The 23,243-nt window shown below is 41.4% G+C and overlaps 1 protein-coding gene across 1 annotated transcript in view; it reads right to left on the reverse strand.

The window, feature by feature from the left end:
* Window positions 1-587: 587 nt before the first annotated feature.
* exosc10 (exosome component 10) overlaps window positions 588-23,243 on the reverse strand; it is a 62,339-nt gene continuing 39,683 nt past the window's right edge. Inside the window, exons 17-25 of the mRNA XM_060851800.1 lie at window positions 20,559-20,656; window positions 19,026-19,121; window positions 16,845-16,919; window positions 15,330-15,432; window positions 12,808-12,881; window positions 9,821-9,989; window positions 4,742-4,809; window positions 2,048-2,118; window positions 588-781 (exon numbers count right to left, since the gene is read on the reverse strand). Of these exons, the coding sequence (XP_060707783.1) occupies window positions 751-781; window positions 2,048-2,118; window positions 4,742-4,809; window positions 9,821-9,989; window positions 12,808-12,881; window positions 15,330-15,432; window positions 16,845-16,919; window positions 19,026-19,121; window positions 20,559-20,656 (785 nt within the window). The 3' untranslated portion in view covers window positions 588-750. The remainder of the gene's footprint in view (window positions 782-2,047; window positions 2,119-4,741; window positions 4,810-9,820; window positions 9,990-12,807; window positions 12,882-15,329; window positions 15,433-16,844; window positions 16,920-19,025; window positions 19,122-20,558; window positions 20,657-23,243) is intronic.

The raw sequence follows: 23,243 nt of genomic DNA on the forward strand, positions 1-23,243 counted from the left end.
TGACAGACATCAAGCCAACTGGCCTATAGTTCTGCCAACAGACTTTGTGGTGAAAGATGTCAGCATAATTTCACATTGTACACTTTTAGCTTGGTCCAGTTGCTATTTTAGAAAATGTTTATAAATACCATCAGAGTCTGTTCGTAACAGATTTATCAAAGTACCCCTTTCCGCTCCATTTGCGATCAACTTCGTACTTCATTGCCCTTTTATGCTCTATTTTATACATTGACACCAGTTGCCATTTCAATATCCTGTGGTCAAATCTTTCAGTGGGCGGATATGCTGTCAAATCACTTTTTGATCCTGTGAGCTAGATTTCAATTGCAGCAAAATGGTTACGCAAGTAGTTCTGGTGTTTATATATCACTGCTTGCCAAGCTGTTTTAATGATAAGCTTTCTTCTATTGATAGAGGACTGGAAATTTTGTAAAATTTAAACAAAATTACTCAGCAGCTGCTAATCAGCTTTTTAACATCTCACCAATCATTGTATCGGAGAAACAAGCATTAAATGCACAGACAGCAGTTACCTGGAGGTGCCAATTCAATGCTGCAATAAAATTAATAACCAAAGAAAACTAAACAACATTTTTTAAAAGGTTTATTGTATAAAGCTTCTGTCACAGTGCAACAATGTCCAAGAAATTCTAGAAATTAAAACCAATCAAGTACATAATATTGACATGGAAATATTAATAGTCTTGACAGCAAAGGTGGTCTTGATCAGTGCAGTCTGACCTCAATGCTCTATCTCTTTGGCCAACTGTGCTTGAAGCCTCTATAGAACAGAGAATAGGAAAAATACATGAAATTAGTATGACACAATATAACTAGATTTTAAATTTCTGACCATTCAGGACAGGTGGGAGGGAATAAAATAAAGCTAGGGTGTTTACAGTGATATTATAGAACATTCCTTCTTTCCATAACTTGTGAAAATCTCTTCCAATTGAAAACTTTAAATCTGAGACTGGTAAATTTCTGTTAAGCAAGACAATTAAGATATAAGGAACCAAGAAAGGCAAATTGAAATTAATTACGTATCAGGCATGATCTAACTGTGTCCTAGGCCCAACTATCTTCAACAACTTCATCAATGACCTTCCTTCTATCATCAGGGCAGAAGTGAGGATGTTTGTTGATGTGACTGCACCATTCCTGACTTCTCAGATACTAATGCAGTAAGACTTGGACAATATTAAGTTTGGGTTGAAAAATGGCAAATAACAAACATTCACACCACGTAAAACATGAGGCAATGATTATCTCCAACCAGAGAGAATTCAACCATGCTGACATTCAATGGTGTTACTGTCACTGAATCCTCCATTATTAATTAGGGATGGACCACCACGGCTATATCTCAGAAACCGAATGGAAGAATAGTGCAGGAAACTGAGGGGTTTTCTCTTAGGAGGAGAACTAAGCCATGTGTTAAATTTGCCATTTATCATGAGTTACATACATTTTCAAATACAAATAGAAATGACGTAGAAATTCAAGTCTGGCAGTATCCACCAAGTGAGAAACAAAGAACATTTTGAGTCTGATACGACTTCTTCAAATTTGGACATTACAAATCTGTCAATGTCAGATTGAAATTTTCAACTGTCCACAGCCCCAACAGCTTTATGGAAGAGAAATTTTAATTTCACTTTGTGTGAAACACATTTTCACTTATTCATTGAGAGGAGGACACAAGCTTATGATGGGTACTTAAGTCAAATATCTGCTTTTAATTACCAGATTTCAGGCTTTTCACCAGTATTCTTGCAATTTTATTCAGTGATTCTGTTTGTTTTACCATGAATGGGGAATCTGTGGCTTCACTTAGAATCTACAAAAATAAATGCACACTTGAAAATACTGGGGTGTTTTTAACATGAAACCACTTAACCCAAGTTTCTTCTGCGTTATTGCATGTGTTGACTATACACTTGTAGCATTCAATATTACTCCATAATATAAATGCCCAGTGACCAGCAAAGCTGAACACTGCTGTAAGGACAAGACTTCAAGTGGAAGCTACTGTACAAACACTAACCTGTCGGATTTGCTATTAGTGAAAGTCATGCTTCTGTTTCCTGCAGATTGACGATTCTTCTTTCCGGTTTTCTAATATGAGAAAAGTTTAGTTAGGATAGAGTAACATTACCTAAAGCCTTCAATTTCTAAACATTGATAAAACCAAATGACTGTATATTGTGTTTCTTTAACTGGCAAAATGAGGTCAACATCACAAAAATACTAATTGCTTTTTTAAAAGTCTACTTAAAAAAAATTACTAGAAGTCATTTTATTAGGAACCATGTGGAAGTGTATTTTTCCATCTAGTTATGGAATTAATGTAACATAGGAACTTGTAAGTAAAAATGCTTGAATCTTACTGAAACAAAACCCTGGTATATGAATACATTTGGGCACAAGTTTGGACAGTTACAGTCCTGACCAATATGGCTGGCATATTTTCTCCTTCAATCTTCTCCAAATTAGTTTGAACATTGCAGTGATAAGAATCTGGTAAGTTCTGTCTCAAATAATTGGCTACCCAAATAAAATGAGGGGAGCTGATGGTGTATTGGTAATGTCAATGGGCCAGTAATCTAAAACACACACACTAATGCCCATGGGACTTTTAAGTCCGAACACTACCATCAATTGTTGCAAAAATTCATCTGCTTCACTGATGTCTTATATGGAGGAAAATCTGCCAACTTCATCAGGTTTGGCCTGTATTGACTCTCGAGTCCAGAAACATGATTAATTCTCAAAGTGCCCTCTGAAATGGCTAGCAGGCCATTCAAATTCAAAAAGCTACCCCAATACAATCTACTCCAGGGCACTGGGGATGGGCATTGACAATGACTTCCACATCCCACTCGAAAATTAAAAGAAATCAGCTGAAAATTATTTTTCTAAAATAAAGGGTTGGATAAATGCTAGAAAAATAATTATTTTAAGAGTACCCTCTTAAAAATGAGAGGGTAAATGAGGTAAATGAGACTAGGTGGACACAATTCAGAAAGCTGATGGAAATGCAATCAGCTCCTGTGCAGCAAAATTCAATGTCTCACTGAAAATCCATACAGCATCGCTTAAAATTCTGAAATATGGAACAAGCTATTGATATGTCTAGACCACGATCCGAACATAACTGAAATTGCAGCCAGGTTTAAAACAGTGATCCCACATGTGCATGAGATATTATGCATTTTTAAATAAGTAATACAGATGCCCTATTGTTGTTGATTTTGTGGTTTAAAAACTTATGCATGGGTCTGGGTGACTAGTTAATCATAGATGATGTTCAACAATTAAGGATAATAGCTCGTAATATCATAGGAGAACAAAGACAATAGGCCTCTCACATCTGAGTGCAGTTCACAGAAAAACATTTACAATGATGTAGTTTAAAATCTACATGGAAGGACAGGATCTGTCAAATATCACACGTCAATACTTTCTTATCAACTATGTCAACACACACTTGACTGAGTACATACTCAATGTCATCCATGTTACAGAAAAAATGTTTATTGTTATACAAAAGCTGTCACAATTTTAGGGTATCCTAAAATACTTTTCAAAAATCAATCAATATCTTGAAATGCAATTATTGTTAAGATCAGATTTATGCTATGAATGACAAGAGGCAGCCAATGAACGATTGCCCTGTTAAATTGTTTTGGTAGAGGGTATTCAGGGATAAATATTGGTCAGGATAATGGGAAAATTAATTGTTCTTCAAAAATGATAGTCATTTAACCCTTTCTAAAACATGAACAAGAAGTTGGGGCCTTGACTTAACAGCTAATTCAGGGAACAGCACTTCAGAATGCTATATTCCCTCAGTATAGCTCTGAAACATTAATCATGTGGTGGTTTGTAGCCTCAAACATTTTGATGAGTGTTAAAAGTCCTTAGATATGCTAAACTCTCACACCAACCACTATTAATGGTTTGAGGAGAAATATTTTGCTTTAAAATGTTCAATTATGTTTGGATATTTATTTTATTACTCAGATTCCTAATTTTATCATAAAATCTTTGAGCATATGCAGACTATGTAAAATTAAGAGCCAGCCTCTCGACTTTATGCTTAGACTTTTCTTCCTCTAATTTGATCTGTTTTGGTTCCTCTCGGTCTCTTGCTGGGATACAATGTCACTGGTATACACTGCCTCTTTGCTACTTTATCAAAATGCTTATTCTTCATGACTGACGCTGGACACCAAACCCTAAAAATTCCCTGGGGTCATGAAAGGTTGTGCAAAGTATACCGAGGAATATTTTGGGAAAGATCTCATTCCACCAAGTTTTCAATCCCCGTCCACGGCAGAAAACCAACAGGATAACTGTAGGCCTTTGCCATTCACCTGTCTGTGCTGATGCTGGAGGACAAGGTAGGACTGGCAGGATAACACCACCCCAAATCCATTCCAATACCTTCTCTGCAAGGTCAGCATGCAGGATACAGATGAATGCATGTCAGGATAAGATCCTTGCAATCACAAAGTCAAAATTGCCAATTTCCAAATAGCTTCTTTAAAATGAATAATAAGAATTTTTAAAACAAGTTTTTAACTGATCTTCAACAGGAAAGGTACAGGATTTATATGTGCCAATTCACTAAAATTAAAATGAATTGCATGAATGTGAGAGTTGGCCTTTATCTATAAGGAACAAAAGCTTGTAAAATGGTGCAATTTATGTGTCATATTCAGAACAGTAATTTTACCTTAGAATGAGGCACATCTGCTTCATAATTGGGATCAAACTGTGTGGATTCCTTAGACTTGTTGCCAGCTGGAAGGATGAAAATATTGTAACAAATGAACATTTTACATGATAAGTACATGTATCTCCTATCAGTTGAGCTGTTTTGACTATAAACTTGTTTATGTATGTTTATGGGGAAAGGAAGTTGAACAATTTGAAGTTGAACCCTTTGCAGCCCCATTACTCAAAGGCATAAGATTGCCAGGGAATAATTGGAGGATATTGGTCGGTCACTCCTCTCTCTTACCCAAAACTGCCATGCTCCAAGCACAGCCATGCACTGAATGCCAAGCTATGCAACATGGAAGGTGTCACAGCTCAGCCTATTCCTTTCCATCTGACGTGTGCAATTAGAGACAACAATCTGACAAGAATCCTTGTGTGGAGCAGAAACATGCAATGAATTTCCCCCTGCCCAGTTAAGGTGGTTGAGGCTAACCCTAATTCTCTCTCCACCCCCCCCCCCCCCCCCACTGCCTTCTCAACTGATTAAAAACTAACTTGGTAAAAACAAGACTGAATCTGAGATTTTCCTAATTTTCATTGAAATGGGAGATGGCACAGGGCAGGGCGACACTAGGCTCACAGACACACAAGATGGCCACTGAGCCATAAGTTGGCCACTTGACACACAAGATGGCCACTGCACCACAATATGGAGAGAGACAGCAGAGCAAACGCTGACACTGCCTGGGGTCACCAGAATGCCAGCACAATGCACTCACAACCTAGTTGATTAGTTTAAAGAGGGTGGGGGAGAGAATACACGAATAGCGTATACTGCCCGCCAAAGTGTCTGGGTCCAGCCAACACCTTTGATAGAAAAACTAACAGCTTGATACGGACTCACTTCAGAGTGCTTATAGCCAGGGCTGCCGTAATTGTCTTTCTCAGGAAGAGAAATTAGCGCCCATTACTACAGCAATGGACTTCCACGCAGACATTGAAACTGACAATATCTGCATTGAAACTGACAACGACCACACTGAAATTAACAAAGGCTGCACTGGAACTAACAATGACTGTATCAAAACTATCAACGATTCTGCAATGTTTACAATAAACAAACGATGTTACAAAGAACCTCATCACTAACCTATTATTTACAAAATGAGTTGGTATTATCCTACCGGTCCTATCCTGACACGTGCTCCGGGTCAAGAGAAGACTTGTAGCTGACCACTGTGCTGTTGGTGTCTTTCTCTTCCCCCCGGAGCTGCGGTATTTCCTTGTAAAATAAACTGCTGTTGCACCTGACTGACAAGAGGCTGGTGATTTTCCCCACAATGATTGGCGCTGCGAGAAGGGTTCTTATTACTGGTGCCCTGGTCGAAGGCCACGATTGGGGGACCGGGGTAAGAACCAATTTGTACCTGCAAAGGGGAAGAGTCAGACTGGGCCAAGAACACAGTTTAAAAGGTGTACCCATTGTAATGTCTAACTTGCTACAGTGCTGAGTTAAAAAGAAAAAATTAAGCGTATGTCTGTGGAGAATAAGTGTTAACTAAATTAACTATTTAAGAACTTGCTGCTTGTGATGAAACAGCCAGAGGACAGGGTAGTGCGTGTCTCAAAACACTGCCCTAAACCGGCTGTTAAGAGGAGTAGCCCTACCCACCCAGGGGTTGGGTTTGAAGTGGGAATTGAGGCGCTGAGGGCACTAGGAGTTGTGAAGCACAAGTGGTAAAGTCAGGTAACCTTGGACTCTGGAGAGGTGAACAACAGAGTCCAGTTAGAGTTTAAGTTAAAAGTTGGATGCTGTTTGTCTTTGTAATTTCCAGTGTGGTGAGGAATAGGAGCTGACCAAGAGCCAAACGTCAGTGGAGCGCACGTTATCAAGGTGGGGAGCTTGGACACTGAGTAACCGTGATATCCTTTCAGTTCGTAGTAGAATGACAGAGCTTGAATACTGGCAGTAACTGGGAGGGTAAAGAATCTCACTGGTAGAGAGCATACCAGACTAGAAGCAGGTTTCTGGGCTGATCGGGAGGTGTTGGGTCAGTCAAGGTGGCCGGGAGAATGGAGGAGTCCAGGCAGAGAGTATACCCTATTGAGCCAGCATTCCCAGCCGACCGGTAGGTACTGACTAGTGGTGGCCAGGAGGGTAGAGATGTCCCACCGGTAGAGAGCACACCTTCCTAGGAGGCTGCTACAGCTGTATGGACGGTGCTGAGACAGTATTATTGGCTAGGGGGTGGAGAAGTCCCCACAGATTAGGGGCACTTTGCTGTTGGTGGGAACTGGGGGTACACAATCTGCTAAACGGCAGATCAAAAATTTTAAGGGGTTACTGCAGATTCCCTTACTGAGAAATACATGGCAGACAGCCAAGGGTTGACAGAGCAACTGAAGAAAAGTGTTTGGGATCCATTCCAGACATTAGCACAACAGAGAGAGAGAGAGAGAGTGTGGATAGATACACAAAAACAAAATAAAACGAAAAAGATTGAGGTATTGTTAACGTACCAATCAGCAGGCCTAATTGAACAAGTGAGTGCCTCCACGTGTAGGTGGAGAAAGAAGCAGGAACAAGTTAAAGAGCTGGAGGACAGAATACAAGAGTTAGAGCAGGGAACAATGTAAAATACTGTAGCCACTGCAACAGAAGCAGTGGGGAATGCACGGGGCACCCCCAAACATTATCCGGAACACCGCGGAACCACAGGAATCCTGAGGTCAGCAGAGCTGACAACCAGCTGCCATACATTCGTGAGGGTAAGGGAGAGGGGAGAATTTATGTGCCCGCAGTAACAGGAGGGAGGAAATGTGAAATGCTGGTAGACATAGGAACGGCTGTATCCATCACAAACTTACCCTTATCCCACACAAATAAAATGATTCACTTAACTGGGGTAGGAGGGGATAAAACACCAGCTTACCTAAGCGAAACTACCCTTGTATATGTTTATTTCTACATATCTCCATGAAACTCTACGCAGGTCAAAATAATGAGGGCACCATAATGGGCAAATAATCTCATGAGAGAATATAACGTTCTAATCAGTTGAGCAAAAGGGAAATTGATTTGGCGCAGACAGGGTGGTCGAAAGCCTGATACTGGTAAACTTACAAGTCACCTTGAAACTATTAAAGTGGCTACCGTCACCAGTCGGGGCTGGGACCTTGAAAAGGGGATTCGGAGCCAGCCGTGCCTCAGTCCCTGGGGCATGGGTAGAAACAAAGTTAGATACAGGTCTAGTTAACATAGACCCAATAAGGGTTCCTGGATCGGAGCATAAGCCCCACCGACAATACCCAATAAAACCCGAAGCAGAACAAGCAATTGTGAAGATAGTGCAAGGACTAGTGAGACAGGGAACCCGGAAAGAAACCGCAAGTACAACTAATTCCCCAATGAGGCCAGTACTAAAGCCTGATGGGAGCTACAGGCTCACTATTGACTATACAGGACTAAATAAGTTCACCCCCAAATTACACCCCATTGTAGCAGACCCCTGCACTATTTTAAATGGCTTGATCCCTGAGCACAAGATTTTTACTGTTTTAGACATAGCCAACGGATTCTGGTCTATCCCTTTGCACCGAGTCTCAGAAAAGAAGATCACTTTTACAGTAAGGGACAGACTGTATACGTGCTGCCACAAGGGTGCCACAACAGGCCACTGTTTTTCACAGGGTATTGAGCGACATTCTGAAGAGAATGGATTTACCAGAGGGTAGCACTGCCCTCCAATATGTAGACGTTCCAACTGTTCTATAGGTGTACAATAATGTATCTGAGCAGATTGATTAGAAAATAATACCTTAAAGTCAAAGAGTAAGCAGATGATAGATGTTACTTGATTAATGGATTGTCTGTGAGTGCATGTAAAGAGGAGAAAGGGCATTTGTAGTGTAGTGGTAGTGGCAGCAGAAAGACTGGGTTTAAGTCCCACCTGTAGAATTCCTATAATAATGAAAAGAAGTCATTTGGCCCGTTGTGTCTGCACTGACCCTTTGAACTGCATCCTACCCAAACTCAGTCACCCTCCCTCTCTCTCAACTCTGCACACCCCTAGACACTATGGGCAATTTACCACAGCCAGTCCACCTAACCTGCACATCTTTGGACTGTGGGAGGAAACTGGAACATTCCCATGTAGACATGGGGAAGTACAAAGTGCAAACTCTACACAGTCACCAGAGGGTGAAATTGAGCCCAGTCCCTGGTGCTAACCACTGAGCCACCTGCTCCAGAGATGTGTAATAAAGTTTCTGAAAAGGTTGATTAGAAAATATTATACAAAGAGGAGACAGCTGTGACTAGGAGAAAATTGTGAACGAGTCAATAAACTGTTGCAGAGAAGGTCCATATCCCATTCATATTTAAGTTCGAAAGCTTGAGTCCATTTAACATCTACCAGTGGGAGCATATTTAAATGTTAACTGATTAAGAAATGCCTCAATACCATTGTGCAGACTTCTACTTTATGAATCAGCATTTTGCACGACACAGTGATGCAATAACAATCAATAGTGAAGGTAATGCCACAGTGGCACCATCATTCTACAGCCCACAGTTAGGGAAAGTGGGGCTGCAATAGCAAGTGAGCTTCTGATCTCAAACATGGCACATCCAAAACTGCACCTAGTCCAGATGCTTCAAAAAAAAGGGAGAGAAAACTGATACTTTTGTTTAAAAATACAACAAAGATACAACTATACAATGGATACAATTTACAGGCAGTACCCACATTAAGAATAGGTTCCGTCTGGACCTCGTTTGCGAGTAAATTTGTACGCAAGTTGGAATGCATTGCAAGACAGCCATTTGTAAATAAAGGAAATATTTTATATGACGGATCTTTAAAATTAAATCCCTGTATGGGATTCGTAAGTCATACATTTATAAATTGTGGACCTCTTGTCAAGAAAATCCTTTCTTGTGGTCAATGGAAACACACTACTTTTTGCCAAGCTTCACCTGCTGACCCATTCGAGGGGAGGGAGGAGGAGATAACATGCAATTACCAGGTGAAGGACAATCTGGTCCCAGAATAAGCGTGAGTATTAAAACTGAAGGGTAAGCCAGGCTGACCTGCAAAAACTTTGAAATCAGACTTGCTGTAATCGAACGGTTTGATGTTTTTGGGATTTTTTGGCTCCTCTGTTCCCGATTTTGACTTCTTCTTTTCTGGAGGTACTGCCTCTGTTCCTGTTCCACTCTTTGTTCGCTCCCTCTTCACCGATTGCTGTTCTGCAGCCATCTGAGAGTGGGGGTGGGTGGGTGGAGACATACTTGAGTTTGGATATACACTGGACAAAAACCCACTCCCAGCCACTTACCTTCTTCCCAAAAGTGACCTGGTCATGTAATACTTAAAGCAATCTATGAGACACAGTTTTTTGAAGATTTGAACCACAAATCAATAAGGCATTCAAAAGTAGGACACATGTTTTCTTGAAGTTTTAATATTTGATTTTTTAAATATTGAGTCTGAGATCTGAGTAGACTTGGTTTTGCTGATGGAAAGGGAACAAATGGAAGATGACACAAAAGCACCATTGATACCGTGGCCTCCAAGCTGAAGAGAAACAAAGCAAGTCAGAAACAGAGGAAGTGGATAAAAACACAACACTCTAAGGAGAGACAGAAAGCTATAGTGTGGATGACCTACCCAAACTGGTATGATTACAGTAGTTAATAAGAGAACAAACAATGCTACACATAACAATAAGAATCTATACCAGTATGAACTAATGACAACTTAACTGTCTCTAACCTGGGTAGAAGCTCCTACTGAGTATTGTAATATAAGTGGAAATGTGACAAGTGAACAACAAAAACAGAAACACAATAGATAAGTCAGGCAGCATCTGTTGAGAGCTATATTTTGAGGAAGCATCTGGAACCAAATCTTTGAGGTAGTTGTATTTTCATAGCAGATGTGGCCTGAGCTGATCAATGCCATTAGTGTGCTGTGCTGTTTCAGAATTTGCAGTTTTATGTTATTAAAATAACTTCTTGTAAAAAAATACTTCTTTGTTGTCGGTTGTACATTTTTCAGCATTAGATTCAAGGGGGTTAGTTTGGTTGTGAGCTTTAACTTCTGAGCCTTGGGTGCAGAAAAGAAGCTGAGATTGAAGAATGGTAGGAGAGAGAGAGACAGAGAGAGAGAGAGAGAGAGAGAGACAGAGAGAGAGAGAGACAGAGAGAGAGAGAGACAGAGAGAGAGAGAGAGAGACAGAGAGAGAGAGAGAGAGAGAGACAGAGAGAGAGAGAGAGAGAGAGAGAGAGACAGAGACAGAGAGAGTTGGGGTCCTACTTGGGTCCAGAGCACAAAAGCAAGTAGAAGAGACAACTCGACTTATAGAAAGTAGAAATGACAGATTGTCATAATAAGTTAAGTTCCTCTGTTACAATTGAAGCACAATGTTAGGGCTAAACAAGGATAAATCGCTATTTATGATTGCTAAACCCAAATCTCAGGAATATTGAGTGACTGAAACAAAATGCCCTATTTTGCAGGATTAAATTCCTTGTAGTGACTCCAACGGTGTTTAAAAATACACTGCAACACACCTCCTCCCTTCCCCCATCCCTACCAACCATCCAACTACTCATTTCACACATGGTTGGAGCAGCACTTTTACGCAACAATTTCATAAATATAACTCTGGTACTGATTAGTTTTAAATTGTCCCTTTTGTGCTATTGATGGGATCAATAGAGCTATTACTAAGAGACAGTGCTTAAGTACTTCATATGAAAACACTGCAAACATCAATACAGAAAATCAATTTCGGGAAAATCTGTTCGTTAGGCCTTGCTGATAGAATCTGTGCACCTTTATCAAAGCCTAATTTAACCTAAGATTGCCTCATTTTGAACTCAAATAAAGAGAAACAGTTGTGTGTAGCTATATTTTCAGTACTACCAAAGGCACCAAACCTAACATGAAAATAGATAATACATGAACAATACTCAGCAACAGTTATTATTGGTTCTGACATTAAGATTAGATTAGATTCCCTATAGTATGGAAACAGGCCCTTCGGCCCAACAAGTCCACATTGACCCTTCAAACAGCAACCCACCCAGACCCATGCCTCCACCTTAATATTTACCCCTGACTAATGCACCTAACACGATGGGCAATTTAGCATGGTCAATTCACCTGGCCCACCTGGAGGAAACCCACACAGACACGGGAAGAATGTCCAAACTCCGCACAGTCGCTTGAGACAGGAATCAAACCTGGGTCCCTGATGCTGTGGGGGAGCAGTGCTAACCACTGAGCCACTGTGCTGCCCACTAAAATGAGTAGATGCAGTATTACAGGGTGGGCACTAACTATGTGAAATGGACTGGGAAGTTCACTTTTTTTTTCAACAACAGACAAGCTGTGGAGTTGCCATCTCATTATGAGCTGCATCATTTAAAGATTTCTAAATATAATTGGTGCTGTAAATGTATTTATCTTCAGCCACATATTCTGCTCAGCATATTCTTCCTCCATACAATCACTTATTATATTAGCACATCCTACTTCAAGTAATTCTCTGCTGAAACTTGAAAATGGCACACTTTCACATTTGACCTCTTCACACAATCTACGTCCTTTCAAGCCCAAGTCTATCTCTCTTCATAACTTTTCTGCCAAACTCTTGTTATATTATGGACACTAGCTCCAAGCTTCTCAATTAAAAAAAATTCCCCAACCTTACAATATTTTCTTCAGTAGATTTTACCATGTTCCAAAAATTCTACTTGAGACATTTATTCTCTCAAAGTTAATTTTTCCCTTTCTCAGTCAAATATCTACCATTACTTAATTGTTCCATAACTCAAGTCCAGGTGGCCTAACTGACCTGATTTCTCTGCCATTATAGGCCTACCTGGGCTAGGTTTTTATTTTCCCATGGGGTCAGGAACTGAATGGTGAAGTAAAGATAGTAACAGGTGGAAGATTCATTTGTGTTGAAATCACAAAAATATCCAAATTAAAGCATCACATTTGGTTCATCTTCAAATTAAACTCAAACTAACAAAGTAGACTTAAGTAAAGAAACAAATGGACTTACAGCAGCCTGCTGTCTGACTGAAGGAATCTCTTGTACTTCAGCAATATAATCCTGTTTTATCTGTTGTCGCACAACTAAAAGGCAATGACATAGTTCTCAGATAAACATCAATAACAATGAATTTCTCTCATTCGCAGCTCCTTTTCAGGAGACTTGTTGTGTAAATTGCTATGAAACAAGATAGTGCAACTGCAATTATAGAGAACATACAACCTTTAGTCGGAAAAGTGTGTGCTGATTTTTTTTGGCCACTCACCTTAGGATGGTTTTACCAGGCAATGAGAAACACAGCAACAATAATGTTAGGGATAAAAGGGACTGTGCTGCAAAAACAGATTGGGTCGGTGTAAGTATATTTCCGATGACAAGCATGTTCAGAAGTAATCTGATTAGTTGTGAAATAAAGAGAATTGAGAGCACATGTACGGAATGGTCTTTTCCTCCAGGAAGTAAAAAGTGAGGTCTGCAGATGCTGGAGATCAGAGCTGAAAATGTGTTGCTGGTTAAAGCGCAGCAGGTCAGGCAGCATCCTAGGAACAGGAAATTCGATGTTTCAGGCCAGAGCCCTTCATCAGGAATGGGGAGAGTGTGCCAGGCAGGCTAAGATAAAAGGTAGGGAGGAGGGACTTGGGGGAGGGGCGATGGAGATGTGATAGGTGAAAGGAGGTCAAGGTGAGGGTGATAGGCTGGAATGGGGTGGGGGCGGAGAGGTCAGGAAGAAGATTGCAGGTTAGGAGGGCAGTGCTGAGTTGAGGGAACCAAATGAGACAAGGTGGGGGGAGGGGAAATGAGGAAACTGGAGAAATCTGAGTTCATTCCTTGTGGTTGGAGGGTTCCCAGGCAGAAGATGAGGCGCTCTTCCTCCAACCGTCGTGTTGTTATGTTCTGCCGATGGAGGATTCCAAGGACCTGCATGTCCTCGGTGGAGTGGGAGGGAGAGTTAAAGTGTTGAGCCACGGGGTGGTTGGGTTGGTTGGTCCGGGTGTCCCAGAGGTGTTCCCTGAAGCGTTCCGCAAGTAGGCGGCCCGTCTCCCCAATATAGAGGAGGCCACATCGGGTGCAGCGGATGCAATAGATGATGTGTGTGGAGGTGCAGGTGAATTTGTGGCGGATATGGAGAGAAGTAAGGGAGGAGGTGTGGGCGCAAGTTTTATATTTCCTGCGGTTGCAGGGGAAGGTGCCGGAAATGGAGGTTGGGTTGGTGGGGGGTGTGGACCTGACGAGGGAGTCACGAAGGGAGTGGTCTTTGCGGAACGCTGATAGGGGAGGGGAGGGAAATATATCCCTGGTGGTGGGGTCCGTTTGGAGGTGGCGGAAATGACGGCGGATGATACGCTGTATATGGAGGTTGGTGGAGTGGTAGGTGAGAACCAGTGGGGTTCTGTCTTGGTGGCGGTTGGAGGAGCGGGGCTCAAGGGCGGAGGAGCAGGAAGTGGAGGAGATGCGGTGGAGGGCATCGTCGATCACGTCTGGGGGGAATCTGCGGTCCTTGAAGAAGGAGGCCATCTGGGCTGTACGGTATTGGAACTGGTCCTCCTGGGAGCAGATGCGGCGGAGACGAAGGAATTGGGAATATGGGATGGCGTTTTTACAGGGGGCAGGGTGGGAGGAGGTGTAGTTCAGGTAGCTGTGGGAGTCAGTCGGTTTATAGCAGATGTCTGTGTTGAGTCGGTCGCCCAAGATAGAAATGGAAAGGTCTAGGGAGGGGAGAGAGGAGTCTGAGACAGTCCTCCAGGTAGCTGTGGGAGTGAGTCGGTTTATATCCAGGTAGCTGTGGGAGTCAGCACCACCCTCCTAACCTGCAATCTTCTTCCTGACCTCTCCACCCCCACCCCACACCAGCCTATCACCCTCACCTTGATCTCCTTTCACCTATCACATCTCCATCGCCCCTCCCCCAAGTCCCTCCTCCCTACCTTTTATCTTAGCCTGCCTGGCACACTCTCCTCATTCCTGATGAAGGGCTCTGGCCCGAAACGTCGAATTTCCTGTTCCTAGGATGCTGCCTGACCTGCTGTGCTTTAACCAGCAACACATTTTCAGCTTTTCCTCCAGGAATCCAGAATAAGGGGACAAAGCCCGAGAATTTAAGATAAACTAAGTGGCAAAAGAAATTTCCACATGGTAGCCAGAATAAGGAACACTGCCACCAAGTAAAATAGCTAGACTGCAAGAATATGTGAATTATCTCCATTGAAGAATTATGGAACCAAGGCAGGTAAATGGAATTAGGACACAGATCAGCCAATAATCTATTTGGAAAGAACTTAATATCTAGTCCTGTTCTTGCATTTTATCAATGGAACCAATAGATGGCTTGTCGCTTTGTGTATCAATAAATCAACCTATGTGGTGAGTTGTGGACAAAAATTGATTTACTAACTCTACAGTTCAGTACTTTCTGCTATTCTGTTGATCCAGTTTGTGATCAACTGCCAGATGAACATCAAAAAAAAGAAAACTACAGTCATAGAATTTTGATAGATATTGATTGTGTAATTGATTAAATTGTTTCTGACAACCTTCAGGCTTTGGTGTGCTCTTTGCTTCCTTGGTTTGTTCTTGCCTTTTGGTGGCCTCTTTCTGTAGGTGCTCCTGGCTCAGCAACTTCCACCTGTTGCTGACCTGAAATTACAGAAGAATATTTAGTTTAGATTGTATGATGCATACATTAGCTTTTTTTCACCAAACTGTAAGTATGAAGCATCAATGCCTGCTATTTTAAAATAAACAATGACAAACAGTTTTGGTAATTCTGTATAAACTGTCGATTATTATGTGACTGGGCTGAAGTTATAGTACAACTGATTGTGTTACTATCATTGCTATAACTCAACGAATTCAAGAAATTGTCATAAGCTATAAGATAATGCAATCTTCCCTCATTCCTTCAAATCCAAATTTGTTAGTCATAACTAGCAGAATCTTGTGGGAAAGACTCAAGTTCCTCAATCAGTTTCACTTTTAGGGGCATTTACACTGTTGGCCACTATACAATCACTGTATGACCCAGTGCAAATGATTACCCTTAAAAGCTGAGTATTATTCGCAGTCAGGAATATTAACATTTGTGTTCTGTCCTCAAAATAGCTTCCGCCTGTGTTTTACTCTTTATTTAATAACACTTAATTCCATGGATCCTGAAAGTGTGTGTTGTGGATCCCCTATAAATACTGAGAAGGTCACCAAGGATTCCTTCTATACAGCTGACAGCTTCAGGAGATTTGCTGCAAACAGCATTGTACTCTTGGGATCTCCTGTAAATACTGGCATGCTCTAAAGAGACCTGTAAAAGACAGAAACTTCCAAGGGAAAACCTGTAGAAAATGCATAATCCCAGGGGACCTCCGCCAAATATAGATACCCTCTTAGGCAACATAAGAAAGTGCACATATAAATACTCGTATATGCCCTGGGTATATCTTGTAAATAGTGAAACACTCCCTGGGGATCACATGTAGATAATGAAGCAACCTCTGGGAACTTCTTGTAAATACTGAAACACTCCCAAGGACATTCCAAGAGGACCTCCTATAAATACAGGCATATGCTGGAGTTCTCCTTTAACGTGACATATTCCCAGGTGAGTCCCCTCTAAATATTGACATTCACTTTCTCAACTTCCATTTGGAATACATTTACATAACATCTATTAATATTGATGTGAAACAGGAACCATTTCCCAGTAATAAACAGGATGATCTATTTGATGTGCAGATCTAAATGCCCATGTCCTGCTGCTAACACATTCTGCCTGCAGTGCAACCACAGTTTTCTGGTGTGCAGCTCCCAAAACAAAGATCTCATCTGGGTCAGAAAAGTAACTTATTTCCCGCAACTTCTGAAAGTGTTGCAATGTTTTTAATTTAATCCAGATCAAAGTCTCCAAATGTAACCTAACATTTGGTGTATGTGACCAAACAGACCTCCACAAACTGTGTTTTGAATATGGCTCTGTACATATGAGTTTGGCAGCAAGTTATTGCAAGTTCAATCGTTTCAATATTAACGAGCCTTTAGTTGCCAGTGGTACGTACTTCATAGATCTTGGTGGAAGGGTCAAACTTTGCTGCTTGTGAGATGTATATATTACTGTCCTTGGAAGGCAGATACTGCAAAAGAAAAGAAAGAAATCTTAACATAGAAAGACGCCATCCTGACCATCATGCCTGTGCTGGCACTCTACAAGAACAAATCACCTCTTTACAATCTCAATTTCTGTGAACCTGCAAATATTCTCTCTTCAGATGCTGTAATCATTCAATTTTACTTCAAAGTCCTCATTGAATCAGCCTCCACCACCGTTGCAGGCAGTGCATTTCAGATCCTAAAAAATGTTTTGATGGCACTCTTGCTTCTTTAGCTAATCACCTTAAATCAGTTTTCTCTGGTTCTGGATTCTTCTGCCAATGGGAATAGTTTTCAGTGCAAGCACAACAGATTTAATAGCTGCTGCCCATTCTACCTCCTTGCTTTTCATTATTCAAGGCTCCGAATATTTCTTCCAGGTGAATGTGACTAATGAAGGCAAACATGCCAAAGTCACCTTTACCACCCTGTCTACGTGCAGTTCCACTTTTAAGGAACTATGCACCCTCACCCCCAAGTCTTTTTGTTCAGATCTGGCAATCTGTTGCAATTTCAAGTGAGGGATGCACCGGTGACTCCCCAAAGCCTGAATACCATCTACAAGACACAAGTCAGGAGTACAGTGGAATATCCCCACTTGCTTGGATGAGTGGTCCCTCAACAACAATCAAAAAGCTTGACATCATCCAGGACAAAGCAGTCCGCTTGACTGGCACAACATCCACAAGCAACCACTCCCTCCACCACTGACAGTCAGTAGCAGTGTACACCATCTACAAGATGCACTTTACAAATTCAAAGATCCTCGACAACACCTTCCGAACACACGATCACTTCCATCTCGAAGGACAAGGGCAGTAGAAGTTTGAGAACACCACATTCATGTTCTCCTCCAAGCCACGAACCATCCTGACTTGGAAATACATCACTGTTCCTTCACTGTCACTGGGTCAAACTCCTGGAATTCCTCCCATAATGGCATTGTGGGTCAACCACAGCAGGTGGATTACAGCGGTTCAAGAAGGCAGCTCACCACCACCTTCTTAAGGGCAACTAAGGACGGGCAATAAATGCGGAATCAAAAAGTATGGTCCTGGAAAAGCACAGCAGGTCAGGCAGCAACTGAGGAGCAGGACAGTTGACATTTCGGACATGAAACCTTCATCAGGAAAGGGGTCAGTCAGTGACGCTCACTTTCCACAAATTAATAAAATCAATAAAATGAATAGAGTTTATAATTCCTGGCTGCTATGAATCTGTAGATACCTTAAGCTCACACTACCAGTTCTTGGTGCTGAGAATGTAACATTTACAGAGCAAGAGCAACAATAATTGCCCTTTTCAAGTCTCTACTCCCAGGGTCTTTGAAGAACACAGGGCTAGTGAGCAGGGAATTGATGCAGTTTGCAAATCCTGAACTAATCCATTCAAAAAGGTGATTAGTAATTTAGAAACAGAACTGGACTTTATAAACCAATATCAAAGTCTCCTGAGTGACTATGGCAATAATTTTCATTTTTTTTTCATTTATAGATCTTGTGTAATCTATCCGGCCATATTAAAAATATAGCAGGATAGATTACACGAGATCTATAAATGAAAAATAAATCATTGTTCACCTTACTGCATAATCTATATGTGCCAAAAGGACTCTCTCAGCACGATATGTAAGCTAGCAAAATCCAATAAATAGAATAAATAATCAATCTTTTCTCAAAACTAAGAACTCTTGATTTTTCTGCCTATGTGAGGGTTGGCACTAATTTTCAAAACAGATTATCTGAATTACCTCATTAGCAAAAGTAGGTTTTCTGTATCTACTTACTGACTCATTTTAACATTTTAAATATCTGTACTAAATCACTCCTCAATATTGCGTAGCAATCTCATTTAACATTTCATCCAGAGGATTGTACCTTCAACAATGTAGCACTTTGTTTTTGGGAGTGTCAGACAAAATTAGGTATTAACATCCACATCTAAAGACGAGTGCCCTACTTCGTAAAATGTGCTAAAACCTGATGAAAAATTTGAGTTTTAATGAACTGCTCCCATTCAATATTTCTTCACACAGCTTATGAAGTACATATAAACTTTTGAACATGCAAATTCTAGGAGTCTAAGCTTACCATTCTGAAAGGATTTTCAAATGATTCTAAAATAGTTCTCGCTTTCTGTTGTGCTGTTGTCAATGTTTCATGGTTCTTCTCATTTGCAAGAGAATCCTGAGGGGACAGAAGAGTCAGTTCACCCACACTAATGAAAAACATGGAAAGGATTCTGGACAAACAACTTAAAAAAATTAATGTTCAATTGAGACTGGTCCCATATCTAAATAGCTAACAATGCTATTGTGATCAACGTTGTTCTGATTATCAGAATAAAGCAAATCTGGGATCACATGGTAATGAGATGTGACGTGACTGCACTGACTGTCATCATCTGATTATAGCCTGAATAAAGTAAAGCAAAATATACAAGGCTATGAGCCAATGCTAGAAAATGAGATTAGAATAACTAGCTGGTTGCTTTTGAACTGTGCAGACCAAAGAATGGTTTTCTGTGTTGTTAACCTCACTGACTCTAAATATAATTAGAAATTAACCCTGGTTTAGTTTATGCATCTCTAACACAGGCGAAACAAACACATTTACTAATTTATTCAACTATCAGCAATTCCTTGCTCATTAACTGGGATGGAATGGGGTGGAATGGGCGGGTGGGGGGGAGAGAGAGAGAGGCACGAGAAAGGGGGGGTGCAAAGGGGAGAGCAAGACAGAGGGCACGAGCCCAAGAAAGAGACAGACTAATGACATTAATGGATTCAGATGACTGGCCATTTTGGTGAGGTACAGGGTGACTTCTGGTACCCATAAAACCATAACTGCATTAGGCATCACCTTCCTAAAAGTGCGCGACTGGAATTTGGATAAAGATGTGAAAAAATTCTTTGGACTGTCAAGATTGATCTTCTATTTTTCCTTGAGTCTACCACCTCTGCAGCTGTTCACAGTTATGGATTGTCTCTCTATTTTGAGATAAAGTATGGTTTTATGGTTAATGTAGCTAATAGAATTCACTCCTCAGGACCTGGGAAAAAACTCATCCCTTACTCAATCGCTTTGCTGAGTTCCACTAAACCCCACATCAAACTAATTTAAAATCAGCAACTGGAACCTTCAAAAAGTACACAAATACATTTTACTTCAGTTCAGGACACACCATTATTAAACAGAATTTAGAGTCAAAAAGTATGGTGTTGCACATATCCGATGAAGAGGCAGGCATAGCTGGGGCCCATGGCTAGTGGTAAGGTTGGCAGAAGTGGAATAAACAAAGGGTTTGGAGGCCTTCACCATGGCAGATGGATGTGTACAGGGGCTGGATGTCCACGGTACTGTTAAGGCGTTGGGGCTTGGGGAAAATGAAAGTCATGGAGGAGCAGGAGGGCATGGGTGGTAGCCTGAATGTATGTGGGGAGTTCCTGGATCAAGGGGGACAGAATGGCCATGATATGAGGAGATAAGTTTGTTGGTACAGAAGCAGGCAGAGATGATGGGTCAACTGGGGCAGTGTGGTTTGTGTGTTTTGGGTAAGGGCTAAAATTGGGCAGTGCAGGGTTCCAGCACGATGATAGGATTTAGCACAGCAGTTACACTTACGTCAAATATGGTTATGATTGCTTTGGCAGAGGTGAGTGTTAAGCTCGTATCGCCATCCTCCAAATCAGGGAACAGTTTACTGGTTTGTATCAGTGGCACTGAAAGTAAAAAGAATAGGGCACAAAGTTTACTTGTTGAACCTATGTTGGACTTGCCTTGGCGAAATCCTATCTTTTTTTTAACCTTAGATTCTTGTTTTGCATTTTGAGGAAAAGGGTTAATTTGAAAAAAAAAGCGTCAAAGGATAGGTGGAGTATGTGCAGGTTTACTGCTGCTGAATGTCTAAGCTCAGAGCTTGGGAAAACACAAGCCACGGCCAAACATTTGCATTGAGTTCAGAATGTCAGTAATTGATGTTCACAGAACATTATAGAACATTGAACATTACAGCGCAATACAGGCCCTTCGGCCCTTGATGTTGCACCGACCTGTCATACCAATCTGACTCCCATCTAATCTACACTATTCCACGTACGTCCATGTGCTTGTCCAATGACGACTTAAATGTACTTAAAGTTGGCGAATCTACTACCGTTGCAGGCAAAGCATTACATACCCTTATTACTCTCTGACTAAAGAAACTATCTCTGACATATGTTCTATATCTACCACCCCTCAATTTAAAGCTAGCCCTCTCGTCCTCATTCTTGGAAAAAGGTTCTCCCTGTCCACCCTATCTAACCCTCTGATTATCTTATATGTCTCTATTAAGTCACCTCTCAATAATCTTCTCTCTAACGAAAATAGCCTCAAGCCCCTCAGCCTTTCCTCCTAAGACCTTCCCTCCATACCAGGCAACATCCTAGTAAATCTCCTCTGCATCTTTTCCAAAGTTTCCATATCCTTCTTATAATGCAGTGACCAGAACTGTACATAATACTCCTAAGTGCAGCCACACCAGAGTTTTGTACAGCTGTAGCATAACCTCATAGTTCTGGAAATCGAACCCTCTATTAATAAAAGCTAAAACACTGTATGCCTTCTTAACAACCCTGTCAACTTGGGTGGCAACTTTCAAGGATCTGTGTACCTGGACACCGAGATCTCTCTGCTCATCTACACTACCAAGAATCTTACCAGTACTTTGCATTCCGGTTACTCTGACCAAAATGAATCACCTCACACTTGTCCGCATTAAACTCCATTTGCCACCTCTCAGCCCAGCTCTGCAGCTTATCTATGTCTCTCTGTAACCTACAACGTCCTTCATCACTATCCACAACTCCACCGATCTTAGTGTCGTCTGCAAATTTACTAACCCACCCTTCTATGCCCTCATCCAGGTCGTTTATAATAATAACGAACAGCAGTAGACCCAACACTGACCCTTGCGGTCCACCACTGGTAACTGGACTCCAGGATGAACATTTCCCATCAACCACCATACTGTCTTCTTTCAGCAAGCTAATTACTGATCCAAACTGCTATATTTCCCACAATCCCATTCTTCCGCATTTTGTACAATAGCCTACTGTTGAATGCCTTGCTGAAATCCATATACACAACAATCAACCAGTTTCCTTTCATCTACCTGTTTGGTCACCTTCTCAAAGAACTCAAAAAGGTTTGTGAGGCATGACCTACCCTTCACAAAACCGTGCTGACTATCCCTAATCAAATTATTCTTTTCTAGATGATTATAAATCCTATCTCTTATAACCTTTTCCAACACTTTACCAACAACTGAAGTAAGGCTCACAGGTCTATAATTACCAGGGTTGTCTCCACTCCCCTTCTTGTACAGGGGAACCACATTTGCTATCCTCCAGTCTTCCTGTAGACAACGACGATTTAAAGGTCAATGCCAAAGGCTTGGCAATCTCCTACGATCCTCTGGGAAGCCAGGGAGGATAAATCCCATCTGGCCCAGGGTACTTATCTATTTTCTCACACTGCAGGATTTCTAATAGCTCTTCCTTGTGAACCTCAATCACACCTAGTCCAGGAGCCTGTATCTCAGTAATCTCGACAACATTGTCGTTTTCTAGAGTGAATATTGTCGTAAAATATTCATTTAGTGCTTCCTCTATCGCCTCTGACTCTACACACAACTTCCCGTTACTATCCTTAATTGGCCCTAATCTTACTCGTCATTCTTTTATTCCTTAAATACCTATAGAAAGCCTTATGGTTTACCCTGATCCTATCTGCCAACAACTTCATATGTCTTCTCCTGGCTCTTTTGAGCCCTATCTTTAGGTCTTTCCTGGCTACCTTATAACCTTCAAGTGCCCTAACTGAGCCTTAAGCTTTCTTCTTCCTCTTGACCAGAGATTCCACTTCCATCATAAACCATGGCCCCCGCACTCTACAGCTTCCTCCCTGCCTGACAGGCACATACTTATCTAGGACAGACAGTCGCTTTTCCTTGAATAAGCTCCACATTTCTAATGTGCCCACCCCCTGTAGTTTCCTTCCCCATCCTATGTTTCCTAAATCTTGCCTAATCGCATCGTAATTGCCTTTCCCCCAGCTGTAACTCTTGCCCATCGGTATACACCTATCCCTTTCTGTCACTAAAGTAAACATAACAGAATTGTGATCACTATCACCAAAGTGCTCACACTAACACCTGACCGGCACATTACCCAGTATCAAATCTAAAGTGGCTTCGCCCCTTGTTGGCCTGTCTACATACTGTATCAGGAAGCCCTTCTGTGCACACTGGACAAAAACTGACCCAAC

This window comes from Hemiscyllium ocellatum, chromosome 37 (genome assembly GCF_020745735.1).
Source record: "Hemiscyllium ocellatum isolate sHemOce1 chromosome 37, sHemOce1.pat.X.cur, whole genome shotgun sequence".
Taxonomy (NCBI): domain Eukaryota; kingdom Metazoa; phylum Chordata; class Chondrichthyes; order Orectolobiformes; family Hemiscylliidae; genus Hemiscyllium; species Hemiscyllium ocellatum.